Below are 23,816 nucleotides of genomic sequence, written 5' to 3'. Positions count from 1 at the left end.
AGTATACAATATATATGTTTTTTTCATCAGATACTTTCCTATTTTTTGGCACCTTTCATCGGACTACTGATTTATTTCAATGTGTATGCATGCATGAGCATGAGTATACACATGTCTTTAAAAATGCATGTAAAGTGTAACGGACCACAAAAGAGGATCCATACAAATACATCTCATCGCTTCCACTACTATTCTCCGACACACACACTGAGCAATGACGTCCGTTAACGTAAAGCTCCTTTACCATTACGTCATAACCAACCTTTTCAACCTTTGCTTCTTTCCGTTAACGGCGATCGTCGCCGGAAAAGCCTATCGGCTTACCATAGACGATCTTCACCACTTATACTATTCCTATCTCCAACACAACCTCATAACCATCGCTCCACTCTTTGCCTTCACCGTTTTCGGTTCGGTTCTCTACATCGCAACCCGGCCCAAACCGGTTTACCTCGTTGAGTACTCATGCTACCTTCCACCAACGCATTGTAGATCAAGTATCTCCAAGGTCATGGATATCTTTTATCAAGTAAGAAAAGCTGATCCTTCTCGGAACGGCACGTGCGATGACTCGTCGTGGCTTGACTTCTTGAGGAAGATTCAAGAACGTTCAGGTCTAGGCGATGAAACTCACGGGCCCGAGGGGCTGCTTCAGGTCCCTCCCCGGAAGACTTTTGCGGCGGCGCGTGAAGAGACGGAGCAAGTTATCATTGGTGCGCTAGAAAATCTATTCAAGAACACCAACGTTAGCCCTAAAGATATAGGTATACTTGTGGTGAACTCAAGCATGTTTAATCCAACTCCGTCGCTCTCCGCAATGGTCGTTAACACTTTCAAGCTCCGAAGCAACGTAAGAAGCTTTAACCTTGGTGGCATGGGTTGTAGTGCCGGCGTTATAGCCATTGATCTAGCAAAGGACTTGTTGCATGTCCATAAAAATACGTATGCCCTTGTGGTGAGCACAGAGAACATCACTTATAACATTTACGCTGGTGATAATAGGTCCATGATGGTTTCAAATTGCTTGTTCCGTGTTGGTGGGGCCGCTATTTTGCTCTCCAACAAGCCTGGAGATCGTAGACGGTCCAAGTACGAGCTAGTTCACACGGTTCGAACGCATACCGGAGCTGACGACAAGTCTTTTCGTTGCGTGCAACAAGGAGACGATGAGAACGGCAAAACCGGAGTGAGTTTGTCCAAGGACATAACCGATGTTGCTGGTCGAACGGTTAAGAAAAACATAGCAACGTTGGGTCCGTTGATTCTTCCGTTAAGCGAGAAACTTCTTTTTTTCGTTACCTTCATGGGCAAGAAACTTTTCAAAGATAAAATCAAACATTACTACGTCCCGGATTTCAAACTTGCTATTGACCATTTTTGTATACATGCCGGAGGCAGAGCCGTGATTGATGTGCTAGAGAAGAACCTAGCCCTAGCACCGATCGATGTAGAGGCATCAAGATCAACGTTACATAGATTTGGAAACACTTCATCTAGCTCAATATGGTATGAGTTGGCATACATAGAAGCAAAAGGAAGGATGAAGAAAGGTAATAAAGTTTGGCAGATTGCTTTAGGGTCAGGCTTTAAGTGTAACAGTGCAGTTTGGGTGGCTCTAAACAATGTCAAAGCTTCGACAAATAGTCCTTGGGAACACTGCATCGACAGATACCCGGTCAAAATTGATTCTGATTCAGGTAAGTCAGAGACTCGTGTCCAAAACGGTCGGTCCTAATAAATGATGTTTGCTCTCTTTCGTTTCTTTTTATTTGTTATAATAATTTGATGGCTACGATGTTTCTCTTGTTTGTTATGAATAAAGAATGCAATGGTGTTCTAGTATTTGATTGTTTTACATGTATGTATCTCTTATTTACATGAAATTTTTAAACGCCTAACACTATGACGTCATATCCTAAATCAAACAACTAAAACCCCGAGTTCTATCATTTATGTAATTTAAAATTCACACAAAGTTCATCTGAAAATAAGCTACTTCCAGGTTCATATTTTAGTTTTTTTTTATGTTTTGAGACATAAAAGAAGGCAAACCCATTTACCTTAACTGATAGTTAAATAATGAGAAATTAATGATAGGCATCAGCAGAGCCGTGCTCAGCTTATCAATTTTGGGGCATTGGCCCTAGGCCCCCTCTCACATTAGTACATTTTGGAGTTTCGATATTCATAAATCATATAATCAATATATGATAATATGATAAAAATTATAATTATCTCTTAATACTTTTCAATAATATGACCATTTCTGCTTAGTTGTTGTGAATATTAATTTTATTGTATATTTTTTATTTTGAATGTCAAAAATATTTTCATGCATATAGGTTGAGTTTGTATATATAATTTTCAGTTATAATCAAAATATAACTTTCGCCATTAATTTTCATAAGATTATTTTTTTAAAGTAATTTTAAAATATAAGATATGAAAATAATTTATTTTTTAGTTTGTATTAAAAAATTAATACGCATATTTAATATAAAATAAATTATTTTTATTTTAGGTCCTTAATAGCTCTCGCACGGCATTGGTATCAGAGAATTGAGCATTACCCGAGGAGTATTATAATTCAGCAAAAAAAGTTTTTAAAACTATTCTATTCATGACTTCAATGCATATTCCCACGTACGTCTATATATTTATGTCCAGATGCAATACACACGTAGTATCTCCAATTCCTCACACCAGAACACAAGTGTCAACATATACGTAATACGTGCATACATGTTATTGTTAACTAGTAGAAACATCTATGCATGTATTTATGCGCATATTTATATAACGGAATGCGGAATCCATATATTAGGGGTTTGAATGTTAACCAAAAAAATGAAGAAGAACACTACATTCCTTAACGTTTTTAAAAAATATTATTCATCAAAAAAAGTTTTTTCTCTTCGTTTCTTTTCATTCCATTTTTTTGTAGAGAATTATAATGTAAATTTGTTCCTCGTTATTTTTAAAAAGAAATCATCATTCTTCATCATTCTCAAAATTTTATTCCTATTCATTATTTTTCAATTCATTCCTAATGTTCATGCGATGGTTACCAATCACGCCCAGGGGTGTCCATGTGCGGAACTATACTTTGAAAGTGTACGCATTTATAGTATGATAGAGAAAAAGACTTCATCTTCTATGGACTTAGTCCAAATTCATAAAAGCAACGACCATTTCTTTATTAACCAACTTTATACCCTCTTCCCTTTCCTAATCTACTAACTCCACATTTGTGCTCAGTAAGGCTATGATTATCGCGGTGGTTAATAGGGTTTTTTGAAACAAATTAGTGCGTGGGCCCCGGCAAAATTTTTAAAACCGGTGGCAGAAACAACAAAATAAAAATCAATTGTGAAGAGTTTTTTGCACTGTTTGCGGGTCCACCGACACGTGGCGGCCTGCGATTGGTTTGTTTTTAATTTTTTTTTCCTTTTTTTTGTGAGACAAAAAAATTGCCTAAAAAATGGTTTCAGAGATTATGCTCTAAGCTTAATAAAAAAAGAGTTGGAATTAAGAACACAATATAGATTTTAAACTTGAGAAGATATCATGTCATATCTCAATCACATCCAATAAATAAATAAAAATTGAAGAAATTAGAAATATTTGACAGAATTAACAACAATTGTCATGCTTTGTTTTCGAGAGGTCTTTTTCTTCGAACTGTTTGCTGACCGATTATCGGTGAAAGTGATCATCTAAAGCTAGCTTGTGAATAATTCATGTGATGGGCCTTGTAAGCTACATGCATAGAAAGAGCATGTCGGTCACGTGGCAAGTCTCTCTTTCACCGTCTCAGTATTAGACAATCACAATACAGTAAACCAATAGAGCATGGCGATCAGATGCATGAGCGATCTGAATAACAAAGATTCAGAGAACCTCTTGTCTCGATAAATTCATGTGAACAGTGTACGTTAACACTCACAATATTTTGTCAACATCAAAACAAAGCTCAAGGAATTAAAGAGCATATACCTTTCATTGTGTTATACAACGGCATAACCACTCCCATGTGATGTTCATGTGCTTGTTGATGAAAGAAACTTTGAGACCTTCCAGCTCGAAAAGAGTCTTCTTCACACTCATTTTTTTGTGGAATCACTTTTAGCAATTTCTCATTTCTCCAACTAGGAATGACTATTCAGATACCCGCAATTCGGTTTGGGTATTTCAGAACGGTTTAAGAGTCTATTGCCTATATATATATATATATTAGGTTTGGTACTTCAACAAGTTTTGGGCTTGAGTTTTTTCAAATATAACTGAAACTACACTATGACCCATGCTTTAAAGTGCAGAAGTATTGTTTAACAAAATCTAATTTACAATATCAATAAACCTTAACATTTTTTATAAATATTTTTTTTATTTTAGTGTATTTTAAAACTATATAATTATATTATTTTATATTTATATAAAATAAAATAAAAAATTATTTTTAATTCAAACTGTTTCATTACAGAGTTTTAATTAACAAATTGTAATTTGTTTAATTAAATTTGTGATATATACTTATTTGATAAAATTTTAGTTATAAAACTTATTTGATGTTAATTTATTGACTATAACATTTTATTTGTGTAAAACTATTTGATGTCAACATAAACCAAACATAATCTCGCATATATAATTATATGTTCTTAAGAATAAAAACAGTTTAAGAATAAGAATCTAACATTTATTAAGTTTAAAGGGATGCAATTTTTTGTTTTATGAAAATACAAACAAAATAATCTATTAATTTAATTAGTTTTATATTAAATGATTTTTTGTAGCATTTAAACACACAAAATAGTTAAACTTATTTTCAACTTTTTATAAAATATTTGAGTGGTTTTAAATCAAATAATATAAAAAAGATAAATAAAAGGTTATTAAAAAAGTATGACATAATATTTTATATTGTTTGGACACAAGATTGGTTAGTGTGTTGTTTGGAAATACATTTAGTAGTATAATGTTATTTTCCATAATTAGAAAAGTGAATTTAACTATATAGTATAAGAGTGTATTTAATTTAAAAATTTACAAAAAGGCTGGATCCATGAAAATGATTTTTTTTTTTTAATAAAAGGGATATCTGAACCTTTTAAAATATTAAATAACATATATAATATCGATTCATCTCAGCTTTTTTGTCCGAACTTATTTTTATATCCGAATGAACATAAATATCTGAAAATAAGCAAATTTCAAACAACCAAGATTCAACAAAAAATACATTTTGTTTAGGCTTAACAAAAGTATATATATTTGAAGATAACCTTCTATATAATATCGGATATCAATATCGAATATTACCCTTTGAGGTTCGAATATCCAATTTCCTAACTCTCTTTGTATCGGGTTTGAGTTCGAGTTTTTGGGATCAGATTTCGGTTCGAATATCAGGTTTGAATATTATGCCAGCCCTATCTCTAAACATCACAATACTACTACTACAATCATCTACAACTTTCAGATTGTACTGGTCCTACTTATCTAATGCGATGAACTTGGATTAAGTACAAAGCAGATGCTTTTTTCTTTTCTTGTATTATAAATATCACTTCCTCTTCTACAGTCACATTTACTCTGTTCTTTATCACTGCAACTCGAAAAGAGAAGAAGAAGATGATGATGATGATGATGATGAATGGAGCTACAGAAGCTGAGCTTTTACTCAACTGTACCAACATGTCGTTCTTACAGCTCCAAAGGGATCACCTAAGATACCACCACCATCCCGGCTTCTTCTCCAACTTTTCGACCATTAACGGCGGCGAGAGTGACGGCTTTCTGGCGACAACCGGTTTGAATATTCCGGATATTTACAGGGAGAAGACGACGGAGAGTGATGCCATACTCTCAATGTCGCCGGAAAATATAACAACTTCTGCGACGTTTGTGTCTGAAAATCTCAAGAAAAGGAAGCTTGATGACGTCGTTACAGAGACTAAGGTTCGTTTGTAGCTCTGTTCTACAAGTGAAAAAGGTGATCTTACTTTGAGATTCACTTATCTGTTTCTGGGGTTTAGGTTTGTGATGAGAAGAGGATGATGATGAGGAATAAAGCCAAGAAAGAAGAAAACAATTTTTCTAACGATTCATCAAAAGTGACGAAGGGATCGCAGAAAAGGGATTATATCCATGTTCGTGCACGTAGAGGACAAGCCACTGATAGCCACAGCATTGCAGAACGAGTGAGAGAGACTCGTTAATTCATTTCAACTAAGCCCTTTATATTATTTTTTATAACGTTGTTGAGAATAATGGTTTGATTATAATAATGTGAAGGCTAGAAGAGAAAAGATCAGCGAGAGAATGAAGTATCTTCAAGCTTTAGTTCCTGGATGTGACAAGATCACAAGCAAAGCAGGGAAGCTTGATGAGATCATTAACTATGTTCTGTCCCTTCAGACACAGGTCGAGGTCTGAAAATTCATCTCCAATATCTTTTACAGACTATACACTGCATTCATTAGATTCTTTAGTTTGTACCTTACTATATGATAATTGTTTGAAACAGTTCTTATCGATGAAACTAGCAGCTCTGAATTCAAGGTTGGATTTCCATATAGATGAAATGGTTAATTCCGTTTATCCTCATGAAATAGTTAGTACCGGTTATCTTCATTTCAATCCAATGCAACAAGTGATTACCAGTTCTGATCCACCACTGCAATGTTTCAACGTAGGTTATGCTTTATATTTTCTCTTCCATTATGAGCAATCATGTAAAGTTTAGTTTACTAACAATATATATGTTTGATTATGTAACAGAATGGTCAAGCACCTTCGATGTGGGAACCTGATGTGCAGAGTCTTTATAGCTCTCTAGGAGTTTGATTATAAAAAACAACCTTACCGTTAATGATTAGATGGCATATTTTGTGGGTTTATGGTTTAGGACAATTACAAATATATATCCCATTTGATTCAAAATTTACAGATATAAAGATTTCATTTGCAGGTTCTCTGGACAGAGACAACTTATTTTTCAAGGGGGCAATTTTTTATTTGAGAAGAGTATATAAGAATATTGTGTGTGTGTGTTTTTTTTTTTGAAACTTTTTTTTTTGAAATACCTAAGATTTTTTTTTTTTTTTGACGTCAAACGGCCGTTCTATTACTCAAGCTTGAGGTGGTCTGGGTAACCAGACCGGAATAAAACAACCAATGAAAAGTAACTCCCTACGAAAGTTTCTAGCAGTCTTAGCTAAGAAGTCAGATAGCTGATTGCGCACTCGTGGCACATGGTTGATTTTGAAATCCGGAAAACAAATCTTCAACGTCTCTATCTTCTCCAGTTCGGTCGCAAAGCTTGGCCACTCCTGGGGGTCATTTAACATTGTAATCAGCTCCTTGCAGTCTGTTCCAAAGCTCTGGCACGGCGAGTGTTGAAGCATATTCTCCATCGCCCATCGCAGCGCTTCTACCTCAGAATGCAAAGCTGATTCACATCGAGTGAAGTTCCGTGTTCCCATAAGTTGTATGTTCTCCCTACTATCCATCCAGACCCATCCACATCCACTAAAGCGTTCAGAAGCTGTCCAGGATCCGTCTAATAGGCAGATATTACCCAAGCTTAAGACTTGGTTTTCCTCATTATTACTGACCTGTACTTGTGGCGGTATCATCTCATTTGCATTAAACCATGCTTGGCATTCACTCTCTGCATATCGAACGAGTTCCAAAGGATCCCTGTTTATACCCCTGAAGAGCTTATCATTACGAGCTTTCCAAATATACCATATTATCCAGGGATAAGGATCCCTGTCTTGATCTGGTGCAATGATATTGTTTTTCCTCCAGAAAAGATAGTCCATGTTTGTGTAGACGCTTGCTACTGGGAATATGCCTGGACTTGTAGGAGTTGCCGATAAAGACCATACTTGCAATGCTGGAGGGCATTCAAATATTGCATGGGTTACAGATTCCTCTATTTCCCCACACCTTGGGTAATAATTATCGCATCTCATATTACGCCTTACTAGATTCCTCGTTACTGCTATCTGTCCCGTTATCAATTGCCATACAAGATGGCACATCTTCCTTGGCGCTTGCAACGTCCAAGCAAAGGCCTGGAGTTTAGTGATACTTGGCTCCAATATTTCTTTTTCCTCTTCTTGCTTCAATAGATTCTGAGCTACCCAGTATCCAGATTTGATTGTGTATTGGCCACTCTTCGTGTAGTTCCAGCAGAAAGTATCACGGCGGTGAGTAGAGCTTATGGCCATACTGCGAATGAGTGGTATATCCTCAAGATGGACATAATCATCTAATAATCCTGCATCCCATTCCTTTGATTCTTGGTTAATGATGTCACTGACTCTCATATTTAAGTGCATTACAGGCGCTAGAGATCTAGCTGGTCTAGCAGGTGTCGTTGGAATCCACGGATCCTCCCACATTCTGACGTCATAAGATTATTGCGTGTATAGATGCAAAACAGTAATATAATTTATCATAACGTGCAAACAATCTTTTAATGAAGCATTAGGCTATTTCATGTGTAAGAGAAATTTGCATCCAAGATCCAACATTAGCAATATTAAAAGGACTTAGGGCATCTCTAATGAAACACTATTTTTTTTTATCTATATTGTTTTTTAGAATAGAGCAATTTTATTGTAGATTTGTTGTAGTGGTATGTCTTTATAATAGAAGAAAATATAAATGAATAAAATGGTAACATCCCTCTATATTCTACACTGCAGTAGAATAGAATTACACCATTGGAAAAATCCTATATAATAGATTTACACTATTTTAAAAGAAAATAAAAGAAAAATAGTATTTCATTGGAAATATCCTAAAATACATTACACTATCATATATAAAAGATTTAGACCACTACACTTACTAGTTACAATCAAGTTAGTTACAACCAATTGATTTTAAGTTGGAAGTATAAGAAACTTATAATACTTCAAATTCACTTATAATACTTCAAATTCAAATTAGACTTCAATAATACATAACAGTAAACTCTCAACAATTTTGCTTACAAAAATAAGTATCTCCAGAAAGGATGATAGTACACAAAAACAGTGGATTTTGACAGGTAAACAACGAACACAATCATATCTATCCCATGTAGATCATTATCCTAAGGGGAAAATCGCATAAAAAAACATTCAAGGTGGCAGCCACTTACACTTTAAACCTTGATAGTATTTCACGAGCACTTTAAACCTTCAAAGTGACACTTTTATCAATCTTTAACCTGGCTTACTTGTACATCAAGTCAAAACAGTAATCGGTAATGTTCAAAAACGATGGCGTGTCGGTTTTATTATTTTTTCTTTTTTTTAAAAAATTATTTCATTAATAATAAATAAATATTAAAATAAAGAAAATATAAAATTCATAAAACAATTCAAAACAAATCATAAAAACCACTAAAAATTCACAATAAATCAAAATATTCACCAAAAAAAAATTAAATTATTTTATTAATAAAATTAATATAAAAATACAAAAGTATAAAAAAATCATAAAAAATTGAAATTAAATCATAAAAAGTCAATAAAGTTCACAAAAATTCATAAAATTCACAAAAAAATATTTTAAATTAAATATAAAAATAATCATAAACTTTTACAAAAATAAAAGATTCACAACAATATTTATATTATATTATTAATAAAATAAGTATAAAATACAGAAAATATAAAAAATCAATAAAATTTTAAACAAATCACAAAAATTCACAAAAATCAAGAACAAAAATTATATGTAGTTTTATAAAAGCGACTAAGGAATAACGTGCATTGAGTGCTATAAACTGGCTACCCTCAAGCTATCATTAGTATACATTCTTCCCTTTAACAATCCTGAACTTTTTCAAATTCAACCAACACACACATAGAACATAACAGATTAAAAAAAAACAAAATAGCAGTCAGGCTCCAGGTTATGATTACTCTAATTCAGATTAGAAAAAAATCATTATTTTATATTTATTTTGTTAATCATAACCCAGAGACTGACTGAACTTTTCTAATCTAAATCAGAGTAATCATAACCTAGACTACTATTTTGGATATTTTTTAATCTTTTATGTTCTATGTGTGTTGGTTGGATTTGGAAAAGTTCATGATTGTTAAAGGGAAGAATGTATACTAATGATAGCTTGAGGGTAGCCAGTTTATAGCACTCAATGCACGTTATTCCTTAGTCGCTTTTATAAAACCACATATAATTTTATTCTTGATTTTTGTGAATTTTTATGATTTGTCTCAATTTTTTAATGATCATTTATATTTTATGTATTTTATACTTATTAATAAAATAATATAATATTTTTGTGAATCTTTTCTTTTTGTAAAATTTTATGATTATTTTTATATTTATTTTATTAATAAAATAATTTAAAATACTTTTTGTGAATTTTATGAATTTTTGTGAATTTTATTGACTTTTTATGATTTGTTTTGAATTTTTTATATTATTGTATTTTATATATTTATTTTATTAATAAAATAATTTTGAAAATTTTGGTGAATAATTTGATTTTTTGTGAATTTTTAGTGATTTTTATGATTTTTTTTGAATTTTTTATGATTTTTATATTTTTTAATATTTATTTTATTAATAAAATAATTTAAAAAAATTAAAAAAATAAAACCGACACGTCATCGTTTTTGAACAGTACCGGTTACCGTTTTGACTTGATGTAAAAGTAAGCCAGGTTTGAGGTTTCTTTTGATAAAAATGTCAATTTAAAAGTTTAAATTGTTTGTAAAATACTTTCAGTAAATGTAAGTGGCTGTAACTTTGAAGGTTTTTTATGCGATTTTCCCTTATCCTAACGGCCTCACCCAACTGATCTGAGTTTGGACAGTTGCGGATCTGATGCTCTGATGGATGATTGACAGAAGGAAACGTCCAATGAATAATCCGTTTCGCCCCACAGCTCCTACCATACATCTCCCTCTCCATTACCCGCTCCTGCTGCTCCCGCTCCCGCTGCTGCACCCGCTCCTGCTCCTCCGGGTCCTCCGGGAGTGATGAGTGTTGCGGAGTTGGTTCGACAGCCCGGTCGTGACCATCTTCCCTATCTCACTGAATATCCACATGGACATGGTCAAACATGTAATTAAACTTTTATTTTTTTAACTGTTTTTTATTTAAACTGTTTTTTTTATTAATAATTTGTTCTTTTTATTAGGTCAACCGATCCGGGAACGGGATCAGCGCATGGATCAACCGTATGATGTACTCGGCCCTCGACAAGGGACATCCGACTTTCATTGACTTCCCTCCCGAGAAGCAACATCTGTGGTTTCGTCAGTTTGTGGTAAGTATTCAAATTTTTTACTTATATTTTTTAATTATTAAAACTTTTTTTTGTAATTATTAAACTATTTTCTATATTTATTAAACTATTTTTTATTTATTAAAACTTTGTTTTGTAATTATTAAACTATTTATATTTTTGTGCTTAAAAACTATTTTTAAACTATTTCAGCAAGAATTCAACTGGAATTCCGATGATACGCTCTCTATCTATCACCATTTTGTCCATAAAGTTATGGACAACTATGGGAAGCATATGTACGAGTGGAAGAAGAAGTGGGAAGTAAACAAGGTAGTTTTTAATTTATTAACAATTTTTAAAATTATTAAACTTTTTTTTTTAAATTAAAAGGTCCAAAAGTCGATGAACGACACGGTCTGGAAGGAGTTGTGTGCGCATTGGGATAAGGAAGAGACGAAAGAAACTTCTTCCACCAACTCCAACAACCGCAGGAGCGACCGTAAAGGGAAGGGCATCTACAAGCATAACTTGGGTGCTCAATCTATTGCCGCTCTGGCGGATCGCATGGTAAGTTCAACCGCTTTTTCTTCAATTATTTAAGTTTCGGAATTTTATTTTTTGTGCATTTTTTCAAATTTCTAATGTTTGTTTAATTTATTTTTTTCAAGGCGGAAGAAAATGAGGGCGACCCGGTTGATGATCTCGCCCTAATGAAAAGGGCGTAGACCAACAAGAAGACCAGCCAGATTGATGATGGTCTTGTGAGGGACGTGGTCGACCTGGTCCAAACTCAGGTGTATGACGAAGTGTCTCAGCTTCAAACCGATGATGACAATTCGACGGCTTCGACCAACTTGTCCCTGGTTCGAATCAAAGAAATCGTTGAATCGGTAAGTTTTTTTTTTTAAAGTTCAATTTATTTATTTCTTGATTTTTATTTTATCATCAATTTATATTATTTAAATTTGGTTATTTATATTTCAGTCGGTTCCAAAGAAAAAGGGACGTTTGGTCGGTTTGGGTCGTCGCTCCCGGTCGGCTGCTCCCCGGTCGGCTGCTCCTTCTTCTGCACCACCGCCATATGTTGATCCAGAAGTTCTTACGGCTCAGCTGAAGGACAAGGATGATCGGATATCTGCGTTGGAGACCCAGATGGCAGCTCAACAGGCGGGCTATGAGACCTAGAAGAGGCTGAACGAGCAGATGATGGAGATGATGAAGAGGATGTACCCGAACGAGGTGTTCCTGAACATTCAAGACCCGTAGTTTTTTTTTTTTTACCAAAAACTCGGAATGTTTTATTTAACTTTGAATATTATCTACTATGTTTTAATGTTTTATGGTTTATTCAATTTTAATTTTAATTTTAAATTTTCGAATTTAAATTTTAAAAATTTTAATTTTTTTAAAAAAATAAATTTTTTTAAAAAATTAATTTTTTAGAAATTCCGAGGGAAAGCAGTTCCTCGGAAAATTCCGAGGAATTTATTTCCCTCGGAATTTTCCGAGGGAAGAAAGTTCCTAGGAATTTTCCGAGGGACCGAAATTCCTCGGAATTTTCCGAGGGAAGAAAGTTCCTCGGAATTTTCCGAGGGACAGAAGTTCCTCGGAATTTCTCGATAAGCGTTCCGAGGAATATTTCGTCGAAACTTCCGAGGAAGGCGTCCCTCGGTATATTCCGAGGAACCTTCCGACGAACTTTGTGTCCTCGGAGTTTCCTCGGAATTTTTTTTCCTCAGAATTCCGAGGAAATATGAATTTCCGAAGAGATATTTTCGAGGACTTTTTTCGTCGGTATGTTCACGAAATAGCGTTATTTCGATGACATACCGACGATTTTTTCCCTCAGTATGCCGATGTTTTCTTGTAGTGATCACCACACCCAAATCAAATATATAAATGACAAGTAATTGGACTAGTGATAAAAACTTAGTTGAGGATCGCAGATATTTATGAGTTTTTAATTTTATAGAAGTAAACCTCAACTAGACCACGCATGATATGATAGAAAGTCTGACAAGACATTAAAATAAACAATGATAGCAAGCAACATATTTTAAAATATAAATTGCGATCGAGACAGAGCTGTGAATTCAATTTCGGGTTTTTTTTTTCCAAAACTTTAATACAGTTACCAAAGACTTTGAAGTTTTGAACTAAATACATATTTGGGGGAATAATGAAAGAAAAACAGATATATACCGAGAATCATGACATATAGTTCATAAAACACAAGACAAAATTGAAGTCAGTTTAAAAACTTTATATATATTCTCTAAGTTTCAAAATAGATGATGTTTTAGAAAGTTTTTGATTTTTCAAAATAGATAATATTTTTATATTTATTTTAGTTTTATTAAAAAATGTGTGATCAATAATGTTTCATACTTATCTTTAAAGATTGGCTGAATTAATTTTGGTTTATATTTTTAATGTTACCTTTTAGCAAAGAGTGTGTACCTTAGTTTTTGTGCATATATTCAAAATATCAAGTATTTTGGAACAGAGGAAGTATAAAAAGTATTTTTTTTCTTAAGTATAAATAAAGTATTTGTTTAAGTTTAGTAGGTATCGTATAGGAAGCTGCTTCTTGTCTACTCATGAAAGAGTTTTGTGTTTTTCTCTTGCATAATAAATATATAATTAAGATTGGAGTTTGGATCTCTTTAGCTGTAACTCTTTTCTTTGATCTAATAAAACTTTTAAGGGGAAAAGTTTCTCTCCCAGAAATAGCAGGTAAAAAGCTTGAACTGGATTACAAATTCGTTGTGCATTTTTTTCTTTCGTATTAGTTTTGAGTTGTAGAAAGGTTGGAACTTCATAAGATTTTAGCAAAAAAAAATAAAGAACTTCATAAGAGGAGAAAAAAGAACATATAAGGCACACATGACACAACGGAACACGTCAAAAACGTAATCATATAAATAATTATAGTTAATGATGTGATTCACAGAGCGTATGGAAAAATACGAGGTTAAGAGAATGGAGTGATCCGAGGACTGTTCCTTCCGACAAGACAACCTTTGTTTCTCTGCCTCTTCTTTTGTCTTTTTATTATTATTATTATTTTTTCTTAAAAAGAAAAAAGAAAAAAGAAAAACACAGCACCAGTTTAAGAGCTCTCTTATCGTTCTCTCCAGCCTCCCACAGAAAAATATTTACTTGGAAGACTATATTGAGCTTCGTTCCATTAGCCACTGATCAATGTAACATTTCTCTTCTTCCTGCCCTTCACTTTCAGGCATTTCGACACACTGAATATTTGTGATTACTCTCTTTTTCTTGCATCAGGAACTTATGCTTAAATAATGATTATTTTTTTGTTTCTTAAACAATGTACAAAATTTCTTGTGGTCTTGTTGTTCCTTTTCTCTTGGGATCCCTGAATGTAACCGGGGCTGATGGAGAGCTTTGTCTGTGGAGAGCTTTGTCTGTGGAGAGCAGTAAATGTTTAGTTTTCAGATTTAAAATTTTTCAACTTTAAAGTAGACTTTTGTTAGGCGGATAAGTTAGCACGTAATACTCAAAGTCTTCATACAATGATTTATGTTGATTCGATATATACCGTCGGTTTGACTAATCGAACCGTTGCAAAAAAAAAGAGTATTTCCGAATGATACACATTGATCGTTGAGCATAAATATACATTATATTGTTGTTGGTGTGTCAGATTTATGTCTCTAATCAAGTCCGATGTCTATTTTTTTATTCCAGAAGTTATAAGTACAAATGTCTGACCATGTTATTGGAAAGAGTTGTGTTGCTGGGTATGAATCTGTTTGGTTGAGTCGTTGGATTCGGAGAGGTAGTGCATACGGGTTAAAGGCTCATAGTAACCGCGATGCCAAGTGTTCTATGAAGACACACTTGCCAGATGATGATGGTCAGCTATGGAAGGAATCAACAGGTTCCATAAAACTTAAGGCAAAAACGTTGAATAGGTCTCTTGATCTATTTCCTAATCTTGGTTTCCGCTCAAAGGATAAGGAAACGGATGAAGATTTCACCAAGAACCAATCATCTACTGAGACTGATTCTTTGCAGACAGATAAACTGCCTCTATCTGGTATTTTGAATTCATAAAAGTTACATATCATAAAATCTTTGATATTCTAGTTTTACTCCTAAGCAAAATCTTCAGCTGCTTGTTCTAAAAATTGGTTTAGGCGCTTAGGTGGCAAATCGGTAATACTCGAAACGATTTTCTGAAACTCCGATTTTTACCATTCAATTCGGTTTAAGCCATTTTAAAATTGGTCAAAGGGTCTAAATCAATCATAATTGGTCTAAATCTTATTCAATTGATCAATAATATTAGTGCAAATGAACAAATTTATATCTACCTTTTCCCAAATTCATCAGAATGATTGTATAATTAAACATAAAAGTTAAAATATCTTAATGTAAATGTAAAATATAAAAATTAAAACAATAATTTATTAACGTCAATGCCCCATATAATTCGCTTAGTCGCTAGTTAGTTCTCTACGAAATATTTAGTTACTGCTTAGCGTTTTTTCGAACATTTATCTGATATGTATTCTGGTTTTCATTTTATTGGCAGGCTCCAATTCTTCAAAGGGCTTGAGAATTTTGCAGGGCAAAGAAAGGGTCGAGATAATACCTGACATTAACAAGGAACCTCTTATAGTTGCGGATAAGGAAGGAGAAACAAGCAGTTCAGCTACTCAAAGAATGGATGTTGAACACTTCGTCAACAACACCATATTACCTAAAGAGTGCAAGCGTTTACGTTTGACTGACACCAACTGTAGATCACAAGTCAAACGTCTGAAGACAAACGCCTCGGAGAATGAAACCAATAGCATGATGGTTGTAGAAGAAGGCCCATCCGTGGAGAAAATGAACTACTTCTTTCGCAGAATCTTTAAACACGGATCAGGAAGAAATCAAGAATCTTCCACATCACGTAACAGGAATCTGACTATGGGAGGAGAAAGAGAAGACGTGAAGGCTCTGCACCCATGGATTCAGAGATGGTGCAAGAAAAAGTCTACAGAGACTCATGAGAGAAGAGGAGGGCAACAAGTTAACCCAAAGAGCTTTGCGCTACAGAAGCAGTTTCCAAGAATCGCAGCAATGGCATTGATGGGGAAGGCTCTGAGAAGGTTTAAACCCGAGTGGTCTTAGAAAAGCCAACTCCCTGTCATACCAATCTAGCTGGTGTCAGAAACACAATACAAAACCTGAATCTACTTCAAATAAACTCAGGAAGTGTGTCTGAAAAAGCAATAAGTCTCAGCTCTCGTTATTTTCTGTAACACGTAATAGTAAACTTCCATAATTTTGCTTCGATAAAATTATTATTTTTCTCCAGCATATTAATCTTTTTACATGATCTGCCATAACTGATATAAAGGAATTATTCACCTACATTACTCAAGCATCAATCACATCACTTGGCACAGTTTTGATTGGTGACATAGTTACACTTGATTAGTTTTCAGTTAGAAGTATAACTCAAAAATGTTATCAGACATGGAGTAGTTTTATTTTCTTGAATTAATGTTTGACTTATAATGTGTTATATCTGATTTATAATTTTGAGTTGTCTCTTTGAAAAAAATGATAACTCAAGTGATAACTCAACATCGAACAAAATTCAATGTGTTAGAACTTGATTTATCATTTTTTTTGGTTTTTGGACTAGTGTCTTACGTTACTTTTTTTATGTTTGTTCACAGTTTTATGAATATGCACATGCTGTCTTACGTACTTTGATCAGTTCATAAATAATATTTTAAAAATATATAGCTATTTATTTATCACTCAAATTTTTTATAAACAACTATTTTAAATTTAATTACTTATTTTAATTTTTAACTATATTTGGTAGCTAAAATTTATATATATATATATATATATATATATATAATTACATGTAAAAATAAAGGTATTTTTGTTAGAATATATACAAAGTATAATTTTTTAATTTATTTTTAATTATTTTATATAATTTATTTTATAGATATTTTATTAAATTTAAAATAAATATTATTACTGATATTCATATTTAAAAATATAATAATATATAATGCAATTTATACATCAAAAATGTTACCAGTCAATAATCTTTAATTCATATTTTTACAGCGAACTCACTACATAAATTTACAGTTTTTTTACCTCGTAAATTTTACTGCAGCTTACATCAACTATAAATTCAACATATCGCCAATCGGAGCCGTTCAATCATATCAATGCATCTGACAGATTAATACATTGGGCCAGATGGGGCCTAAAATGGAATAGAATTAGGCCTGTTTATTGCTAACAACGGGATTACTAAGAGCTTGATTGGTTTCCCCGTTACCACCCGCAAACGCAGCTTTTGCGGTTCGGTTAACAGCGATTCGAAACAATCATCCAAACCGTTACAAATCGCTTCAAACCGCTCTGAACCTCTTAAAATCAAAAGCTGGTTCCAGCTAGCGTTTGCGGTTGCGGGCGGTTGCGGAAGGATAATTTTTTTTTCTTTTTCTTTAAAAACCATATAAATACAAAAATAAAAATATTCAATAATTTTTTTAAAATGGAATTATAAAAATACTAAAATATATCTATTATATTTTAATTAATATTATAAAATTTTAAAATAAAAATATTTTCTATAATTTTAAAAATTTAAAACTATAACTTTGAAAATATAATTTACATATTTATTATAATATTATGATTTTTGATATTTTTATAATTATATAAAATGTAAATATTGTTAATTTATTATTTAACCGCTGCTGTATTTGGTAGTTAACCAGTCATAATTATCCCGCAAACGCACCAATTTTTAACCGCAGAACCAGTCGTACAAATCTCTTAAAACCGCTAGAAACCGCAACCACCCGCATCCGCAAACGCCCGCAGCCGCAACCGCAACCGCTGCGTTTGAACCAGTCAGGCCCTAATGCTACATATTTTTGGGGTGCAAATGTTAAAATATTATTACTACTACTTACTGGCTTGTGGTACAATGAGAACAGCTTTCTCTAAACTTATAACTGTGAATGATCATGGGGTATATTATTTACAAATATGAACGTATTTGTATGTATATATGCCATCATTTCTTTTAAATAAAAAGATTCTTTTTAATGTTAATTAATTAATCCTTCTTCTTAGAACACAATTCTGTTTGGTGTTGATATTGTTTCATGTAAACCAAATCCAGTGTATATATTTCATTTGATGAATAATCTTACAACGCTAGACCACTACAAAAATAAATAAAGAACTAATAACATGAGATACTTTGGTTGACATCAAGAGTTTTTTAACATTGAAACAATGTTCAAGTAGTGGGCTGCACCTCTTCTATTACAAAGACATGCTTGTCTCTTATCTACCATACTTAATTTATTTATTTATCTTCATATTTAATTAATTTAATTGGTTTGCTACTCTATGATTATTATTTTTTTAAAGAGTCAGATTTTTTCTTTAAAGTATATAGATATAATTCAAAAAGCCTAGGACCATATCAATATGTAGATTGATAGAATCAGAACCAAAAGAGTTGTCAACATGTTATGATTATGAAGTAGTTCAAATGAGCCTCTCCATTATCTACAACCTCCCTTACCCCTCCTCAAACACTCTTCTCCAATAAGGTAAAAAATCAACCTCTCTCAATATTCATCTCTTTAGGTTTCTCAACTTTTGGATTCTAAAACACTTTTTGGTTTATAACTCATCTTGACTCTTTTAATTCATTTAGCAATTCTCAAGACAATTTGGTCTAAACTTCCTTTTCAATGAAACTGACAACATTTTATTGGTAGGTAATCAATTGCCGTGTGCAACAGAGTGCTTTAAAACTAATCTATCCATGGCTGAGACCAAATCTGGTTAGTCGTTATTTCATGTTATGCCATAATTCCTGTAATTCTTTCTTACGGCTAATGCAAACGGAACGTGGTAATATTAGAAATAGAGATGTCGGAGGAGGAGAGGAAGATCGTAAAGATGTGTTCACTGAAGAAGAAAGCCATAAGCGCATCAAACAGATTCAAGAACTCATTCAAGAAAAAGGGTCGAAGAAGCACCAGCAGAGTTATGTCCGTACCGATTGAGGACGACATCGATGCAGAAGATCTTCAAGCTCTTGATGCTTTTCGTCAAGCTCTTGTCCTGGACGAGCTCTTACCTTCCAAACTAGATGATCTCCATATGATGCTTCGGTATATACTTTTTTTCTTCTTTTTATTACCATTTGATCTCTTTTAATTTCTAGCCAATTACCTGACCAAATCATAAAGACTATTATTGCATTATAGACCTAATTACTAGGTGATAACATTAAGTTCACTTCGATGATTATATCAACACGATGAGAGTTGGTCCAAAATGCCCCAACTTTAGATGTCTTATAATTTAACAAAAATAAAATATTTGATGCATATTACAAACAAACTTCAAAATCAGATAGCATATGAAAAGAATGAGTTAGTAAATCTTCTATTAAAATTTTGATTTTGTGGTTCATGATCCATCTTATTTGATCATTTGTCATAATTTCAGAAACATGAAATTTCATCCAGAATACTTATTTTTTTTATGTTGAACACAAACAGATTCCTGAGGGCAAGAAAGTTTGACATTGAGAAAGCTAAGCAAATGTGGGCTGACATGATTCAATGGAGAAAAGATTTTGGCGCTGACACAATCATTGAGGTGAATCTCTTTGCTAAAATCTAGGAGCATTTTGGACCAACTCTCATCTCATGTTGGTTAACAAACAAGTTCTATAATGTATCCGTTAGCAAAAAAAAAACATTCTATAATATATGTTTCTAATTATAATGAAGGATTTTGAGTTCGAAGAGATCGATGATGTCATGAAGCATTACCCTCAAGGCTATCATGGAGTCGACAAAGAAGGCAGGCCGGTTTACATTGAGAGGTTAGGTCAAATCGATGCTAACAAGTTGCTTCAAGTAACAACGATGGACCGTTACGTGAAATATCATGTTAAAGAGTTCGAGAAAACTTTCAAGATCAAGTTCCCTGCTTGTTCTGTCGCTGCCAATAAGCACATTGATCAGAGCACAACAATCCTTGATGTCCAAGGCGTGGTATGTATACACGATAAATCTATCCTTCATGTTTTTGAATAAAAAAGGGTAAGTTTCTTGATTGTCTAAATCTACATGTGCGCTTTTCCGAGTGATTAGGGTCTTAAGAACTTCAGCAAGTCCGCGAGAGAGCTTCTTCAAAGGCTTTGCAAGATTGACAATGAAAATTATCCTGAGGTAAAGAATGTATAATTTATACGTATGTGAACATATATACAAAAGAGCTTTCGCAATTTGAAACCTAGATTTTTTATTATTTTTTTCAAGTTGTAAATCCTTTTTTATTTTAAATTAATACTAAATGTAAAAACAAAAACAAACGTAAACTAATCAAGGTCTTAATATTTTTGAGTTTTGGATTTCTTTGTAGACGTTGAACCGAATGTTTATCATCAATGCGGGTTCTGGGTTCCGGCTATTGTGGAGCACAGTTAAGTCGTTTCTTGATCCCAAGACTACGGCAAAGATTCATGTTCTTGGGAACAAATATCATAGCAAACTGCTTGAAGTCATCGATGCTAGGTAAGATCACACGTTACTGGAATCATTTAAAGTAAGTGCTGCTTCGCTATCGAAACTTGAATATTCATTAGATATTTTTGGTATTTGCAAAAAAGTGAGTTGCCAGAGTTCTTTGGAGGCGCTTGCACTTGTGAAGACAAAGGAGGTTGTATGCGCTCGGACAAAGGTCCATGGAATGATCCTGAAGTTCTCAAGGTAATTGACAATCTACATACATACTCCTTAGTTAGACACTAAATTAAATTCAGTTTAACTATGTTCTTGAATCTGATATTGTTGTAAACAAATACTTTTCAAACTCGAGGATAACAAAAGAATTTAGAGAATGGATTGAGTCAAAAACCTGATTTACGGTTTTTATGTTGATTGTGTGAATGGATAATTTACAACCTCTTATATATATTTTCCGAATTTATACCCAAAAAACAACTAATATTTCTTTTACCTTTATGAAAATTTCCTTATCTACAAAAGCGGTTTTCCTAATCGTAAAAATTAATCCAACGAACATTTTATTTTACTGCTACACCTTGATTTAAACCACTTCTACAATCAAAATACTATATGTATAAAAACATTTTTAAAATGGAAGCAGATGGCTATAAACAAGGAAGCAAAATGCTCACCAATTTCAGAAGATGAACACAAGCATGTTGACCAAGGAAGATCAACTTCAGTTCCGGAAGTAAGTTACAGAACAACAATACATTTCAAATAAGATAAAATACTCGAGGGTAAGCTTTCACCGAGATTCTCCATTAACACCGCAGAGTCTTGAGAGAAACAATAAGAAAAGGGATGAAGACAATGCACATGAGAAGCAAATTGCAACCATTGACAAGTCTATGGATACGGCATGGCCTGTAAAGACTCAGAAATCCGAAAGCTTTAAAGTCTCTAAAGGTATATCACCTCTCATTTTTAGCTTAATTTGAAGGAAAAAAATGTTTCATCTACACGCACTATAATTAAAGTTCCTGTAGGGCTAGAGTGTTACGTGAGGAAGGGGGCACCAAAGAAAAGGGATGGGTTACTTGTGGGAGGGGTCATGGCCTTTGTGATGGGAATTGTTGCAATGGTTAGACTATCTAAAGACGTTCCACGCAAACTCACTGAGGCTGCTTTATATGGAAACTCAGTTTGTTATGAGGAATCTCTGTCTAAGCAAAACAAAGCTCAATTTGCAGCACCAGTCTCAAGCTCTGAGTATATGTTGATGGTGAAACGCATGGCTGAGCTGGAAGACAAGTGCATGTTCCTTGATTTGAAACCGGCTAATGTCGATTCTGAAAAAGAGGAGAAACTTCAGGCTGCGCTTAACCGTGTTCAAGTGCTTGAGCAAGAATTGACTGAGACCAAGAAGGTAACACAATCATAATATCCCACAATATAACTAAATCTGACTCTTAAGCCTTAACCTATTAATCAATAATTGAATTTGGGTTCTTTTCGGTTTAGGCTTTGGAGGAGGCCCTTGTGAGCCAGAAGGAGATTTTGGCATACATTGAGAAAAAGAAAAAGAAGAAGAAGCTGGTAAGGACAAAAAAAATCATAAACATCTATCATTCAACTTCGCACAATTGTTTCTATAGCTTTTTTTAAAAACAATTTTTTCTATTCATAATTATTGTGTTACATTTTTCCAGTTTTTCGGCTTCTGAATGTGCAAAACGAAAGGGGATGAGATCATGAAACAAGAAGCTGAATCAGAGAGAGTTTGTGATTTTGTTTTTCAGTTGAGGAATATATTCATGTTAAAGCATCTGACTTGTACAATTATTTGAAGTGGAATACTATTTGTGCTTTTTGCTTGTCACATTGTTTGTGTGTGTGTTTTTCAGTTTCTCTATTAAGTATTTGTTGTTTTATCAACGAGTTACATGATAACCTACGTTTGATTGTATATGTATTATTAACCGTTTGTATTAACATCTGTGAATTGAAATGATGGAGCTTTGGATTGTTACCTGATTTTTTTTTAAATATAAAATTATTTCAAATAAAAACGTTTGTACAATGAATGAGACTTTGTTTGGAATGCTCTTAAGTAAGGCCTAATCTTCTTCATACATATATATATATATATATATATATATATATATGAAAAGCTTGAAACTTATCTTGAAGCAAACCATATCGCCATGGTATCCGTATAACGACTTCCCATGGCCTGAATTGATGTGATTTTGTTTCTGACTTGTTTGCCAATGTCCTTGCTTAGCCGTGATGATGCTCACCATGCCTTTATTCTGAAGGGCACTCACCATGCCCACCTGGTTATTTACAAAAGAAAATAATGTAGGGTTTGCTGTTTAGTCATGTGATTTCAGAAGATAGAACACAAATTTGATTTTTGTTTTCCTTTCTTGCATTTATTTTTTTTAAATCCTTTTTTGCATTTGCCTTCATTACTTCCTTTGGTCCTCCCTCTTTCATTGTCTCTTTTGGTAGTCCCCACTCAAAGATTGTATGTACCTTCCATGATAATTACTGATCATATTTTCTTCCAACAATATACTTTTTATTACATCAAAGAAAGCACCATGACCCGTCGATATAAATATATGAAATTAGATATCTGAAATCTAAGTTTGTTAATTTGTTGCCAAGCGAACTTGATTTTTAGTGAAAAGACTAAAAGGAGATAGACGACTACACGTGTAGATTAGCTTTGCAGCTATCTCCAGGCTTTATACATGAATTATTGGGGATTCTGGTTGTTAGAGATAACGAAATTCACAAAGGAGTTAGAGAACACACACACACAAAGGATCACATGAATGCTTCAGAACATTTGTTACCTTCAAAAGCCAAAAGATCTTCTACTATGGTCAGTAACCAATGTGAAAAATAATAATTGTACTTTGAGACCAAAATATTCATTCGAGTGAACCGTGAACGTCTAATAAATGGACGCACATATACTTCCTCAGATG

The 23,816-nt window shown here is 33.3% G+C and overlaps 4 protein-coding genes across 9 annotated transcripts; all 4 read left to right on the top strand.

The window, feature by feature from the left end:
* The first annotated feature begins 214 nt into the window (after nucleotides 1-214).
* On the top strand, nucleotides 215-1,897 carry LOC106361027 (3-ketoacyl-CoA synthase 18). Its single transcript, NM_001316162.1, is given in 1 exon segment — nucleotides 215-1,897. A coding segment is annotated over 1 exon segment (1,521 nt). The 3' UTR covers nucleotides 1,736-1,897.
* A 2,732-nt stretch (nucleotides 1,898-4,629) lies between these two features.
* LOC106359756 (transcription factor bHLH63-like) lies at nucleotides 4,630-7,080 on the top strand. Of its 4 annotated transcripts, none has more exons than XM_048738843.1 (5): nucleotides 4,630-5,961; nucleotides 6,039-6,203; nucleotides 6,298-6,426; nucleotides 6,530-6,564; nucleotides 6,974-7,076. In XM_048738843.1, exons 1-5 carry the CDS (start codon nucleotides 5,635-5,637, stop codon nucleotides 7,035-7,037), a joined length of 720 nt encoding a protein of 239 aa, XP_048594800.1. In that variant the 5' UTR covers nucleotides 4,630-5,634; the 3' UTR covers nucleotides 7,038-7,076. The 4 variants fall into 4 exon arrangements, with proteins under 4 accessions (XP_048594800.1, XP_048594799.1, XP_048594798.1 ...); XM_048738842.1 differs by having other exon boundaries at nucleotides 4,862-5,961; nucleotides 6,298-6,432; nucleotides 6,974-7,080; XM_048738841.1 differs by having other exon boundaries at nucleotides 4,920-5,961; nucleotides 6,530-6,694; nucleotides 6,784-6,976.
* A 7,279-nt stretch (nucleotides 7,081-14,359) lies between these two features.
* Nucleotides 14,360-16,603, top strand: LOC106358933 (F-box protein At2g16365). The gene is made up of 3 exons (XM_013798714.3): nucleotides 14,360-14,472; nucleotides 14,981-15,332; nucleotides 15,831-16,603. Exons 2-3 carry the CDS (start codon nucleotides 14,996-14,998, stop codon nucleotides 16,415-16,417), a joined length of 924 nt encoding a protein of 307 aa, XP_013654168.2. The 5' UTR covers nucleotides 14,360-14,472; nucleotides 14,981-14,995; the 3' UTR covers nucleotides 16,418-16,603.
* Nucleotides 16,604-18,823: 2,220 nt separating this feature from the next.
* Nucleotides 18,824-22,846, top strand: LOC106361024 (phosphatidylinositol/phosphatidylcholine transfer protein SFH1). 3 transcript variants are annotated; one of them, XM_022689979.2, is made up of 13 exons: nucleotides 18,824-18,894; nucleotides 19,066-19,131; nucleotides 19,212-19,464; nucleotides 19,858-19,957; nucleotides 20,092-20,358; nucleotides 20,458-20,535; nucleotides 20,729-20,880; nucleotides 20,976-21,075; nucleotides 21,476-21,565; nucleotides 21,651-21,783; nucleotides 21,855-22,243; nucleotides 22,339-22,413; nucleotides 22,527-22,846. In XM_022689979.2, exons 2-13 carry the CDS (start codon nucleotides 19,113-19,115, stop codon nucleotides 22,539-22,541), a joined length of 1,671 nt encoding a protein of 556 aa, XP_022545700.2. In that variant the 5' UTR covers nucleotides 18,824-18,894; nucleotides 19,066-19,112; the 3' UTR covers nucleotides 22,542-22,846. The 3 variants fall into 3 exon arrangements, with proteins under 3 accessions (XP_022545700.2, XP_013656177.2, XP_022545701.2); XM_013800723.3 differs by having other exon boundaries at nucleotides 18,825-18,894; nucleotides 21,864-22,243; XM_022689980.2 differs by lacking the exon at nucleotides 18,824-18,894 and having other exon boundaries at nucleotides 18,988-19,131.
* The last annotated feature ends 970 nt before the right edge of the window (nucleotides 22,847-23,816 follow it).

The sequence above is a fragment of the Brassica napus genome, chromosome A8, assembly GCF_020379485.1.
Source record: "Brassica napus cultivar Da-Ae chromosome A8, Da-Ae, whole genome shotgun sequence".
Taxonomy (NCBI): Eukaryota; Viridiplantae; Streptophyta; class Magnoliopsida; order Brassicales; family Brassicaceae; genus Brassica; species Brassica napus.
This window is presented reverse-complemented; position numbering and strand designations above follow the sequence as displayed.